Source organism: Corapipo altera, unplaced genomic scaffold, assembly GCF_003945725.1.
Source record: "Corapipo altera isolate COAL_440 unplaced genomic scaffold, ASM394572v1 0, whole genome shotgun sequence".
Lineage (NCBI taxonomy): Eukaryota > Metazoa > Chordata > Aves > Passeriformes > Pipridae > Corapipo > Corapipo altera.
In genome coordinates this window covers 29,375,490-29,389,952 of record NW_020884872.1, presented here as the reverse complement: position 1 = coordinate 29,389,952, position 14,463 = coordinate 29,375,490, and the positions used below count along the sequence as shown (strand labels likewise).

General features: G+C 40.3%; 1 protein-coding gene across 1 annotated transcript in view; it reads left to right on the top strand.

Moving 5' to 3' along the window:
• The window catches only part of LOC113949864 (sodium/hydrogen exchanger 4-like), a 32,422-nt gene extending 21,880 nt beyond the window's left edge, over positions 1 to 10,542 (top strand). The window contains exons 10-13 of the mRNA XM_027648939.1: positions 3,876 to 3,972; positions 5,745 to 5,876; positions 6,598 to 6,685; positions 8,347 to 10,542. Coding sequence (XP_027504740.1) covers positions 3,876 to 3,972; positions 5,745 to 5,876; positions 6,598 to 6,685; positions 8,347 to 8,648 — 619 coding nt within the window. The 3' untranslated portion in view covers positions 8,649 to 10,542. The remainder of the gene's footprint in view (positions 1 to 3,875; positions 3,973 to 5,744; positions 5,877 to 6,597; positions 6,686 to 8,346) is intronic.
• Positions 10,543 to 14,463: the final 3,921 nt, after the last annotated feature.

Here is a 14,463-nt window from a genome sequence, read left to right as displayed (position 1 = left end):
GATCAAGTTGAAGATGCCCCCTACTCATTGCAGGGGGGTTGGAACTAGATGCAAATCATTCTATGATTCTAGGAAACAGTAATGCAATTTGGCATCAGACAGACCAGAGCCATCAATGAGGAAACTATCCTCTAGGAGAGAAGTCTGCACAAATCTTGACTCCTGCATGCTATAATTGACATGCATATATTTCTCCTCATTTTGCAACATGCTGTCCAGAGTATGGGTATTGGAGGCACTTGCCTTCACAAACTCTTTCCTGGGGTCTTGCTGACCACTGTTGCTGCTACTGTCTGCTCTTGCCTGCTGCATCGTTAAACCTTTCTGCATTTTGCAGCAGTCTCTGGCAGGGTCCAACATATTTTCCTTTGTGAATGGTCATCTCTACCCATACCCAAAAGTCCAAATACCAACTGGATGTTAAATTAAAATCTTTCTTGAAACTTTGGCTTATTCATGTCAAGATCTTTCTGCTTTCTTGAAACTGATGTCAGCATGCAGTGTAACACCCAGCCCTTTTCTCTCTAAATCATTGTTCACTGAATGGATGATATTAAAAGACTTCATCCCTGTCAGGCTCCTTTCTGTCTGCTGTATTCCCTTAACTCTTCTGAGCCAAGAGAAAATGTGCAAAATTATTAGACAATCCATGGCAATCAAACCATGTCCCTCTTTTTTTCCTGAGGGAGAGAGAAAATAAAACAAATTGCTCCAGTGTAGTTCAGAAATTCTCTCCTGAGCAGAGAATTTAGATTGAAAAATGTTCTATAATAAACAGCTGGTATGATGGAGTAATTTTTGCCAGCTCTACTCTGGATATAATTCAATTTTACTGTGCATCATCTCTGATGCACAGCTTCTCCTACTGAGAAAGCCTTTTTAAAAGTGAAGTGTCAACTTAAAAAACCCCCATAGCCTGTGGCTCAAAAATATTCTGATTCTCACAGACTGTGAGTGTTCTAGGAAAAGACATATTTTCCCAACTCTGTTAATTAATAGATGTCTGCTGTCAGGAGCATTACAGGAGAGAGTATAGTGATCTAGTTGTTGGATCTTTGGTCAGGGCCAGTGCAGAAGTTCTTGTCACCATTTTCCTGAGCAACTAAGTGAACCTATGTAAAAGGTTTCTAAATGTATTTATAGAATGTCTGATTGTTATCGTTGAAACAGCTTGTACCTAAAATCCCTGTCTTCTGTGAGGATACAAACTCTGGCCATGAACAAGATGAGGTTTGAAATAAAATTCCAGTGTATGGCATGTAAAACACTATTAGCAGTGCCAGAGTAGTGAGAAAACTCTCACTTGCACTTCTGATCAGTTTTGCAGCCTTTATGTACACAAGGGGAATTGCATTACAAGAATCAAAACAGATCTCCATTGCTGTGAATTAGCAAAACTGCATTCATGCTGGTGTGATTCCTGCTGTTGGAATGGGTGTCCAGCAAGTATTTTCAGTGCATACTGAAAAAAAAATTGCCTATGGATTGTGCAACAAAGAATCCATTTTGAATGAAAATAGAGCATTTGGTTATGATGTTTTGGAGAATATAAGCCTTAGAAATAAAGAGAGAAATGGCAAAAGCAGAGTCATACAGATATTATCAAAACTGTGGGTTTATGGCTGTTTTTTGGAGGACGTATGCTCATTAGAGAGAAAGATGGTTCGATGCTGAGCTTACTTATTGTTGGCTTTATATTAGTGCAATACTGACTTTGGTAAAATCAATACAGTACAAATGAGAACCAAGTGTTGTGCTGCCATTTGTGGTGGTGCAGTTGTGAGAGAGCTGTGCCTGTTGAATGTTAGTTCCTTCACAGGACTAGTAAAAATTGGTGAGCAGCTTACAAAGTTCAAAATTTCTGATATAATATAAAAAAATATTATTAAACCATTTGTAGAGGTATCAATGTGTCAATGTATCAAGTATAATGTATCATATCAACTATACATCTCCATATCTAAAGAAAGAAGTACTGTCAGGGTACTCATTACAGAGAGACGGTCAGTTTTCATGTCGTATTGTAAATTCAGGTTTTTTTCTCCACAAATATATCTCCTGTGCTGTGCTTTGTTGTAACATGTTGGAAGTTTCCATAAGAACAAAGAAATACTTTCAGTAAGGATTACATTATGGGTTTGGTAACATACCAAACTTGTTTGGATTTTTTTAAAGTTCTTTTTAAATGTATTGTATATTGCACACTGTAAAAGTAATCTGTTCCTTATTACTATATATGTGCATTGTTATCTGTTGGGTAGGTTCATATCCAATTCTATGAATACACATTTTTTTATTTGTGCTGCAGAACAATACAGATTATCTTCATGCTGTTTGTTCTCTTGCTACGTCAGCTTAACTGAAACTCAGGGAATTTTATTTATTCTATTTAATTCATTTTAAGAGCAAAATAATAAGCTTTTAAAAGATTTAGAACTGACCACTTCTGTGCTGGCTTGTGGAGGAGGTCGGGTATGTCCTAGCTCTAATACTATACCTTCACCTATTATCAATTTCTCTCTTAGTTTTTATTTGACAAAAAAATTGTCAGATTCAGTTTTAGTCTGATGCAGAATGAAAACATATTCCAGCATCTTGAAATATATGAGAAATTAAGTCTTATATTCCAGGGACTTTGGACAGGGCCAGGACACCAGGGCTTACTGTCTACTTGATGGTAAGAGGCAGTAAAATGTAAAATTCAGGTAGTTCATGTTGGTCCTACAAGTTTTCAAGATGTTCATGATATATCATAGAACAAAACAGTGGCAATATTGTTAAAGTACCTGTAATTGCAAATTCCAATCTTTTTCCTGTGTTTACAGCATAATCTCAGATTAGCTTGAATCCATCTTCCTTTGCCGTTAAAAGTTTTTAATTTATTTTAGAGGAAGTATGAAATAAATGCACACAAAACTTTGGCAATACTGTACATTGATCATGATCTATTTTTTAATTGCAGTTTACAGACAACACTTTAAGGACACCACTTAGCTGAAAACAAAGACTTGCTATCACTTTTTTTGTTTTGGTTTGGTTTTTTGGTTTTTTTAAGAGGCAGGAAAGCAAAATGAAGGAAAAAAACCCCAGAAACAACAAGATGAAGTCAGACTGATTTATTCTGGAGGATCACTATCTATTTCCCTTTCTTTTCTTGGGAATTCATCCGAATGCTAACTCTCACAGAGACTGACCACTGTAATAAAACCAGTTAACAATTCACAGCAGCCCTCCTCCATTGTTTTGCTAGTGAAAAAAACTGGGCAGCTATGAGTGACAGTGGGCTTCTTGTCGAAGTTTTTTTAAAAATACAAAGATGATTATCTTTTAGGTAGTTCATTTCAAATGGGGAAACAGGGTCATCAGAAAGGAAACCCTATACATTCTCCTCACAACAGGGCAGGTCTTTCAGGCTCCATAATAGGCACATCCTTTAGCTCTTAGGGATTTTCTGCACTTTCTCAAAGGAGTTAAAACCAGTAGTATGGCTAAACCCAGACTGCCAGACCATACCGAGGTCTTTATTCAGACAGGAGGACACTTGCAGTGCCTTCCTGAATGTACAGCTGGTTGTGGCCCAATCTAATTATTAAATAAGAACTTCCTTATGAGAGTTAGAGAGAGAAGAGTTTATGCTGCCAGGAGTACAAAGTTTAGGGCCCAATCTGACTACCCACTATATGGATAAAATCTGTGAAAGAGCAAAATCTGACCTTTTTTTATTCATCTTTAGATGATTTTCTGGTGTTGCTGATCACTGAAAGGTTCTTTGTAGCCTTCTGTTCTAGCATTGAAAATAGACTGTGTGTTATTTCATGGGATTAGTATTTAATCAGCTCATTAACATCATATTTAATTTTCCCTTTTATTTACAGGAGTGGCAGGAACCGCCGTGCACACAGGCTGTGCCCCGCAGAGGTGGAGTCCATGAGAGATGTCCTGGCACACAATCTGTACCACGTGCGACAGAGGGTGGGTGAGCCACCGGCTGCTGCTCCCTGTTTGCAGACCCAAAGCCTCTGTTTGCCCTCCCCGCAGTCCAGCACCGTCGGCGGCAGCAGCACCAGCACAGGCCCCAGGGGCACCTGGTGGGAGCCCGCAGCCGCTACGAGCCGGCACCTGCCCGGGGAAGGGATAGAGGGAAAAAGCCTGCCCTTAGGCCCCCTATCTATGCGGAATAAAGGAAAGCTGATTTTTTTTCCCATCAGCTTTTCACCCTGATGGCAGGGCGAAAAGCCAGGAAAATCTCTGACTGAGCTGTAGAGGTCAGGCTTCCCTCGCTGCACGACTATACGGATGGGAAACAGCCTCCACAACGCTGCCTGGGCTCCCGGGGAGGGCTGCTGGGACTCCAGCGGCAGCGAAGCTCCCCTGCGCAGGTGGGCGGATCGGCGGCGCTAAACACTGCGCAGCCCTGCGTGAGAGCAGCAACTCACCTGCACCACGGCAGGAAAGAGAAAAATTCCACGTCCTCCGTAGCTTCATTGTACTCATTCGATGTTCTTTGCCCCCATAAAGCTGGTGTGATAATACGTCAGTAGGGATTTGTTTTGCAGAAATTCGTACTGATCCTGATGCAGCCCCGTGTGTAGTATCGACTTAACCCAGTCTTGGGCCCTGAATAGACAACTAACCCACAGCAATGAGTGGTAGAGGATATATTATAGTAACCTTGAAATGACACCAATAAGTGAGGCTAACCCATCTAAGACACATATACTAGAAAATGCTAGGGCCTGCTCATTTAAATGTGGCATTATTAATATGATATTCATTTCTAGCATTGTTTGATTTTTCCCTGGCTAATTATCCTTATGATATTAATTTCTTATCTTACCAGAAACAATTGGCATACATGGTTATCTCAGATTACTGAAATGAACTCTCCCTTCAAAATCAATTACAGTAATGATTATTTGAACCAGTTGCTTCCTGTGTGGTATTGAGAACTGTGTGCTTTTGGAAGTGGAAGATTGGAAGTAAAATAATGCCACTTCTAATACTTCCCTTTTTGCTCTGAAGGCCTGGTAATGCTCTGGCTCACCAGATCACCTTTACAAGAAGCCTTGCAAATGAGGCTGAGATTAGATTCTACTTTCTAAGAGGGCTTATAAACTTCAGCGAATTTTTCTCTTTAAGGCAGATAATTATTTCCCCCATTTCAGTAGATGTATGTGATAAATTAAAAAGTTTGCCTTAAATGATGCTCAGTTTTAGGGTAATATTAATTTGTAGTTTGTGAAAGTATGGAAAGGAAACTCAGCCATACATCTCATTCTGGAGATGTATTCTTCATTCCTGAGCACATCTGCAACTTGCTTCTGGCTCAGTAATATTAGTACCAAAGCTCAGAGGTGAGTTAGCCAGTTATCTCTCTTTTGAGGCCTGCCTCATACCTGTAGCTCCCAATTTGTGTGAAGGGGTGAAAAAGGGAGGACAAGCCCAGAGGTGTTAACAGCCTTCTTAACAGGTGGTTATATTTTTATACACCTGCACTTCAAGAGTCTATAAAAAATGGCATCAAAATGTAACCCTTGAGGTGTGAAACTTACAGCTGTGTTCGTGCCTCCTCCCATCTTACTGTGCAGCAGTGAGGTTTGTGCAAGAGTGCATTTTCCTGTGTGTTAGCAAAGAGATCAGTTGGTGCCTGAGCTGAGGCAGATGTACCCTTGGCCCTGTGACTGACCAGAATTATTAACACTGCAAATGCAACAAAAATCAGCTGAGTGCACTTTCTGTTTCAGGCACCACCATACAACCGACACAACCTACCTACCAACACAAATGAGACACAAGCGCAAGAAATCCTCATCCGCCGGCAGCACAGCCTGAGGCAGAGTTGCAGGAAGGGAAACAGCTTGCCCTGGAGTAGACCGGTACCTATTGTGTAAACTCTCATTTATGTAAAAATGCCTCTGCTTATCTGTAAATATGGAAAGAGATACACATTTTTATACGCTTTTTGCTGTAATCAAAATGGATACTTTCCCCAGTATGCTCATGCAGCACCTAAGAAGAAAGGGGTTCACTTCACATGTGAACAGCAATGTTTTTAGGTCCTACCTCTATACATTGGTCAGAGATCTGCTGCTGGCTGCATGTAGTAAAAGAATTTGCATTGGTTTTGCATATGCAAAACAGAGTATAATCAAAGAAAGCCTGATGCCAAGCCCCTGACACCTTGCACTGACAGTTTGGACTCTTGATCAATAAAAGATTTTTCTGACCAAATGTAGGCATTGGACAGCATAGACATTTATACCTGAGATAATCATAGTTAAGGAAAAGAAATAAGTTTTTGCTGGATAGATTAGTTTTATTTAAATTTGTCACCTGAAATAGGAAAGGTGAATCTTAGAAGAATATATTTCTCTCTGCTGACTGTAAAAAAACCCTCTAGGACTGTTATATCAGACAGACACTTTCACTGGAGCTGACATTGAGTTCAACCATCCAAGTTAAGCACTGATCTTATTCATACCTCTCAAAATCTGGCTGTAAAATGCAGCATATAATCATCCATCTTTACCATTCCACCAAATAAACGCCAAGTGGAGGTAACCATGGACACTGAACACACTTCTGTCTCATACACAGGTTAACACCACGGAAGTACGCTACCTCTCTTTGCCTCAGGGCCCCAGACAGACCACTAGAGGAAAAGCCAGGCACGTTACTTTTACAGGTAATGGAACTGCTTTACTCTGTATTCTACTCCAGTAATGAAACTGGGGCAGTTGTTCAGTGGACTTAACATTATTAAATTAATACTTGCATGAAAGTCCCTGGCCTCTTTAAATGAACTACACACTTCTCTCCTTTCTGTTTTATCTATCTTGTTTTTATGGTCATTACTGCAGCAGTTTCTGTCTTGTTCCAGCACCTCCTAGTTTTCCCTTTTTCCCTCTTGCACAAATATTCCCGAGATCCCTGCACTTCCACCTGGCATTTGTGTAAGCCCACGAATGCAAATAATCTGTTCTCTGCAGCCCCACAGACACAACTGTATGCAAAATTGTTAGGAGTTGCTGGACCTGTAGCCCAGTCCAGGCAAGGCTGACACATGCCCCCAGGTCCTCCAAATATCAAGACTGGGCAGATATTACCAGCAGGCCTCCTCATTCCCTAATTATGTGCACATGTACACATGGCCAGACACAAACAGCAGCACAGACCAGGCAAAGTGCTCACACACAAGTAAACAGCACCAATGGCTACATTTTGGTCCTGTCTCTGGCTGATCAGGCTGATAGACTATTAGTGAAAATTTATAAATACAAACATGCTATCTGAATCCCCAGTAGCTGGTCTCAGATAGATGGTCTGCTCAGTAGCTGGCCCTGGACCTTCCATCTGCCCATTTGGTGTCACTTGGGCATGTAAACCCCTAGGGAGACAGCCACATAGGAGCTGCTGGTACTTAGACATGCACACACACAAACATGTGCAGAGTCTTCCACTCTGTGCACTGTAGGACCCTCCCGTAGCTGGCCTCGGGCAGCCAGTCTTCCCTGTAGCAGATTCTTGGATCCCCTGGTCTCCTCCTGCCTCACACACAGGGACACATTATTTATGTGAACCTAAAAGGCACTGGTGTTCTTATAAAAATTCCTTTTAATTTCTGGCAAAATTAGCTATAGTGACTGAAACCATATTTTTTATCTTCACATTTGTATCAAAAACTTGGACAACTTCTGCATGTGCAAATTTTTTTTCTTGCCTTTTTGTTTTACTGTGAAAGAGATGAAAGCAAAAGAGGTCTGTGTAGGCAAACCATACTGTTGGTAGGAGCAGGTCTGAGACACCCAGTGTAATCAATGCACCCTAGAGCCAAACTCCTGGTTTCAGATAAAACTCTTTTCTTCCTAGTTGTTAATCACAGGTCACTGGTAAACTTGATATTTGATGTCACTAGAGTCTTCTCCTTTGTCACATTTTTGTTTTCTGCTGTGAGTTTCAAAATGCTTTTCAACCATGGTACCTACTATGTATACTTGTGAAATTTGTGGAAAATTGAGAACTACATAAAGGAGCACTTTTGCCCTGTGAAAGCACTGGACAGGTCTGCGAGACATCAAAAGATAGCAGAATGCGCTTATTTGCTGGGGTTTCAGAGTAGAGGCAAGATAAATAAAATCTTTTAAACATCAGCTTTAGGATGAAAATAAAAAAATAAGGTTATTTTTAGTTCTTGACTTCTTTCTTATTCTATAGTAATTATTTAAAATGCTTCGGTTACAGAGTTTAAAACCATAATGCTGTATTTTATTGAATGCTCTTGCCAATACCATGGCAGTTCTCTTTTCTCTTCTTTAAAATATTAATTATTTGTCTATTTTCCTTTAGATCAGCATAGAAGTGGCTCTGATGCTGCATTACCATTAATGTTCAGACCCCAGCCCCGACTACGGCCACTCGAAGCAAAGCACCACCAAGAAGAGCTGATTCCAATGGCACACTTAGATAGACAAGCAGGTCCGTCCAATCTGTCAGGTCGAAGAGGAAATTCAATCAGCCATCATCGTTTCACCAGAGCAGACAATCTAGCTCTAATGCCAAAGTCTCGGTTCACTGTGAGAGAAGTAGAGGAGTATGAGTCAGAAGAAGAGACAGAAACAATGGCACCAGCCAGGTCATTAGTTATATGAGGAGCAGAGAAGACCAGTGTTTGCATCTCTAGGGCCCCTTGTGCACTGCTCCAAAAGAAATAACAAAGCTCTTCTTATATGAACCAAACTATGATTTTCCTTTTGGGACCAGTGTCCTTGTTCTTGTATCACTTTCAAGCACTGTATCAAGTGGCTCAGAGAAGACTCAAATTTTTAAATGTTTATATCAAGCTTTCTTTCCAACAAAACACTGCAGGAAAGAGGAGAACATGATCTTTGCAGAGGTTTGAACCTGGATTTAAGCAACAGTAGTAGGGCTCAGGCAATGCTATGGGTAGAAGCTGATACTGCCTTTGTTCTATATTATGGCCTGCATCCAGAGGAAAGAAATTTGTAAAGGCATCCTTGACATGCGAATGCATAGATTGATGACTTGCACAGAGCTTTTGACCTCAGAGTAGCTGAGATATTCCAGGAAAAAGTTAAAAGCAGAAAGGCATTTTTAGGGCTTTTAAACTGAAGGTGCCTAAACAAGACCTTAAGTCAAAAGGATTTTTAGTGGACATTTTCAGCACTTGGGAATTTTTTGTCAGCTCAGATTTTGGCTCTGAAAAAGTGCCTAGTTAGTTGCTGTGATGGCCTGTAACTCCCTGTACTTAAACCAATTTCCTATCACCTGCCTACATTGGATGAATAAAGGAGGTATCCTTGTATGCACAAATCCAGAGGACTCTTCAGGCAGGGTGCTGTCAGGATACCTTTTACTTGTAAATGTGGGATGGCAAGAACATACACAATATTCTCGTAATTCAGCAAGTGGAGGCTTCATTGTAGAGTATCTAATCTCCATTCCTCACTCCCACTTTGTCTGCCCAAAATAGGTGGACCATTCTTCACAGTAAAACTGGACCAGCACTGCAGGTGGGAAGTAAGAAACTGGGATTAAAGGTAAAGGCTAACCTTGTAGCCTGCTGACTAGCAGGAAAGAGAGGCCCTGTGTTTTGCTCCCAGATTTTTGTAATGTGTCTGTCTATATGTCGCACAGAGAAGTATTTACCAAAAAAGCAGAAATAACCAGAAGGTCATGCACTGAAGCACATGACTTCCCAACCTTTCTGTGGAGCTCCCTTCCAAGTGTTTCAGTATGCCCATGCTCCACTCTCAATGGTAGGTCTCCCTAGTGGTAGGATAAGCAAGAAGTATGGTCTTAAGTAATTTTAGATAAAGGCTAAGTCCGAGACACCTAGTCCCTCTGATGGAGCTCTTTTCTGCAGCATTGCCACTGTCACCTGTGTCTTGAAACTGTACATGAGCTGATTTTATCCAGAGGGATGAACTGAATCCAGAAGTCCATCAACCCATCCTTACAGCTCAAATCTATGGTTAAGAAATGCACCAAGGTCAGACATGTTTTTGTCAAGTTTCCTTCTCTCTCCTCCACTCAGAGCATACTTAGCTGCCCAACTCAGGGTCTGTAAATGCTACTCCAAGAGTCAGAGAGATAAGAATTAGAGAGAGCGGTGCCACCTGTATGTTTTTTGTGGTTTTTTTCCTATTGTTGTTAAGCGTTTGTATGTCCCGGTCCATAAAAAACTTATAAGCGTAAGTTATGACTTCACATTTCTTACAAAGGATTTCTGAATCAGGACAGGTAGAATTTAACTAAGAAATTTAAAAAGCACCAACAGAGGAAAAAAATAAAAGCCCTTTCCCCCCTTTTCTCATGATTGCAGCTTTTATGCTTAGCAGGTCATAATGAATCATCTGTATTGAAATTGTACAAAGCTTTATGAAACTCAAGTTCTGTTTGTATTTCCTTATTGTGCCAGAGAAATTATACAACTTCCTTTTATGAAAACACTGGTACATTATTAAAACAGGGTAGGATTTTGCTTTTGTATCGACACTGAATTAGCAATGAAATACAGTTATGTACCTGAAAATCAACAAATAAACCCAGCTCCACCAAAGGAGGAAGTTCTCTACAGAGTTTTTAAACAAAAGCCTTGTGCCAGATCTCAGTCCTATAGCAAGTTATATTGACATATCATAAATCTAAATTAAAACGTGATATTAAGGGAAACAGTTATCATACAAAATCAGGTCTTAAATTGCACTGTGAGCCACTCAGTTGCCACATGATATTTAATTAAGGGCAAAATTAGTACCTATAAGATGTGGTCCATAGGCCACAGAGGTGTATGGAGTAGGGTGGCAGAGGTGTGGAACCTGCTTCTGCATTGCAGAGTCGTGAGGATGTGGGATCTCCAAAAGTGGCTGGTGGGTGATATGAATTGCTGGCAATCCTTGGGGACAGTGATGGAGAGAAAGTGGAAATTTGAAAGGAGGGGGAAGAGGGGATAGTGTGTCATCTTCAAAAGGAGGCTCAAGAGAGAGGTTTAACTGAGGAATTACTGTGAGCTGCAAATTCAGCATTTCCTCTTTAAGAAGATTTAATCAATGGCTTGTCTGGGGGAACTGGACTGAAACAAACTCTGGGAGATGAGGAGGATTAATGTCTGGAGTGGAATGGAAAGGGACTAGACATACATCATGGAAAAGAGAAGTCTGTGCAGTTTGGTCAGTATATGTTTGACAAACATACTCAAAATTGACTCCCAAATTCCTTAAATATTGTAAAAGTCATAGACCATTATATAATTACCCATTGTAAGTAGGCAGCAAAGCATTCCATTTCTAATGACTGATTTATATTAGAATTAGAAAAAAATAATTAAATCTTTCTAAAATACTAATAGTGCATAGATGGAGATTAATCTCTCTCTTCTGCTTAATTTCTAATCTTTTCTTCAATGAAACCAGTGGGCCAGAACTTCAGAGAGTGTAAAGCTGTAGAGCAACTACAAATTAATAGAGTGCTCTCAGATTTTTCAGTTTGGCCTCCAAACTTGTAAAGTCTATTTTTAGTTTTCTTTCCTAGCAATTAGTAAATAGGACTGGAAGAAAATTTCCTACTGTGCCATTAATTGATGTTAATGGTTTTGCTGGCCAACAGCCAAGAAGCAATGCTGCAGATACCTATATAAAATATGTTCTAAAATACAAACTTGCACATTTTATTTTTTTTCATTGTTATTTCATACTTGGGGACAAAAAAAGTTCTCCTTAAAGAAGCACATTACATATGTTTTAAATAGTAATAACTACAGCAATATCTTATTACAAGTAATTTACTCCATGTCTATAGGCTTTCAGGCCTGTCCATAAAGAAAACTGAAGTGGTTTAGGGAATGAATTTAAATCCACTGTGTGTGCACATTCTTAGACTCTTTAACCTGGGTCACATCCAGGAACCTTGTGCTGATAATTTACAAAGGTAAGTTAATTCAAGAGCTCCTATTTTATATCCTGGTACTCTGGAATTTAAATTGTATACTGATTTAAGGTGAACTAGAACAGGAAACTTATGCCCAGAAGGTGAAGAATTGTTATTCAAAATCTAGAGAGGAAACAGGAACTCAAAGAATTCAGACTATTTCCTTGGGCAGGAGGATAGTGCAGGACAGGTGAGTTTCAGGAAGGAATAATAATGAATAGCCTCTACCTTTGACAGCAGAAAAAATAAACCACAACCTTGCTGGGGTTTAACCACAGCCAGTAACTCAGCCCCATGCAACCACTCATTCACTCCCCCCCAGTGGGATGAGGGAGAAAACTGGAAGAGCAAAAGTGAGAAAACTTGTGGCTTAAGATAAAGATGGTTTAATAGGTAAAGCAAAAGCTGTGCACACAAAAAATGCAAAACAAGGAATTAATTCACCACTTCCTATGGGTAGGTGGAGGTTCAGACTTCTCCAGGAAAGCCAGGCTCCATCATGTGTAATGCTGATTTGGGAACACCAAACAAACACTGTCACTCTGAATGTCCTCCTTTTCCTTCCTATTCCCTCAATTTTATTGCTAAGCATGACACCACATGGTGTGGGATATCCCTTTGGTCAACTGGGGTCAGCTGTCCTGGCTGTGTCCCCTCCAAACTCCTTGTGCACCCCCAGCCTGCTCTCTGGTGGGGTGGCATGAGAGGCAGAACAGGTCTTGACTCGTCATGAGCACTGCTCAGCAACAACAAAAACATCCCTCTGTTATCAACACTGTTTCAGCACAAATCCAAAATACAGCACCATATGAGCTAATATGAAGAAAATTAACTCTATCCCAGCCTAAACCAGCTCACACCTGAACAGAACTCGCTAATCAATGAGAGAAATAGGACAATAAGAAGAGTTATAATGAGAAAAGAGTTTAGTAGTAAAAGCAGTAATGGTCAAATATTGCAATATTTTCTGTAGAATACTGCAGAAAACAGGAAGGAGTTTTCAAAGTCAATAATATGTTGTAAGCAGCCTGCAATACTTTCATATTTATTGCACAGTGTAGTTAACTGTTAGATCCTGCTAGTCTTGCTGCAGGTATTGCTTTTCAACTCATACCCCTGGCAAGTAAGAATGTGTAGTAAAAGGACAATCTCTTCCTTAGAGAGCTTAGCATCAGGGATACAGCAGCAAGGGCAGTGCCAGCAATCAGGACATGATAGCAGCTAGCACAGGGAGCACTCAAGCTGTGCCCTCCAGATATACCAGAGTGCACCAGAAGATGGCATTGCTATGGTCTCTCTTCCAGGGCCAATAGTGCTCACCCCTGTGTAGTCAGGGCTGCCTCTGCCATCTGTACAGCACCCAGATGACACGCTGGTTGTGTAATAATGCCAGCAAGCGAGGTGGGGAAGGATGTTATGAAAGACTCGAAAGCAGTTTCTGAGTTACACTAGTGCAAAAGCAGGGGGCGATAATTCACCTCATGGCATGGCTTAAAACTCCAGTGAGTGGAGCAGGCATGTGTCTATCAGAGCCAGAGAGGAGGAGCTGCAATAGGAATAGAGCAAATGTCCCAATGAGAGCTCTAGGTGGACTGATTTACTGCCGTGTGTGTGGGCCAAGGAAGTAGGCCGGCTTGAAAGACAGAAGTTCAGATATACTAAGAGCAGCTAGGGAAGGTTATGTGAGATTCAGAAAAGTAGGTCAGAATTTCAGGCTGGAAAGGCTGGTAGAGAAGACCATGTATAATGTGAGAAGGATAGCTTGATCCATATTTACAAGAGAGGTAGTTAGAGAAAGAGGACCAGTGATTTCTCCAGGGGAAATTGTCAAATTGCTATGAATGAGAACCATGACTTTTAAGTAACAGAAGATGAAAATAATCGTGAAGTGTTTCACCAGCAGCCTTTCTTGCTGGTGTGTCAGTTTTGAGAACTGACACTTTCAAAGTTTTTTTCTGCAGCCATTAGATCCCCAAAACTCACGTTTTATTGTCATATATTTGTGGAAACTACTATTTAGAAGCCTGTGGGAGACTCTGGAAAATATAACAAATGTTTCCAAGCTACCTTTCTTTATAGGTACCTTTTCTAATTTTCTCTGTATATGGATAAAACATAAACACTGAGAGTGGAAAACCAGATTACCTTATCTTTATATTTTGTCTGCTTTTTAGGCAGGACAATTACATTTATTGTTTTGCCAAACTCACTATACTGGAGAACCTTAAAATTAAAGGTGTGAGGTTATATGAGTAATATTCTGAACCAGTTAAAAGGACTAGAAATCTATTGAGCTAAGCTTCCTAATTCATTTCATTTTGAGAATCTGTCTCAATGTTAATCACAAGTGAAACTCTTTTTTCTTTCCTTTTTTGGTTACACAGGTGTGAAATTTCAAAAGTTAATATTGATTCGTGTTTACTTCTAATGCACCCATCCGCATGGAAAAATTCGACTACCTTTCAGTCATAAGAAATGAGATATGAACTGAAGAAAACTATACCAAACTCTGATTTT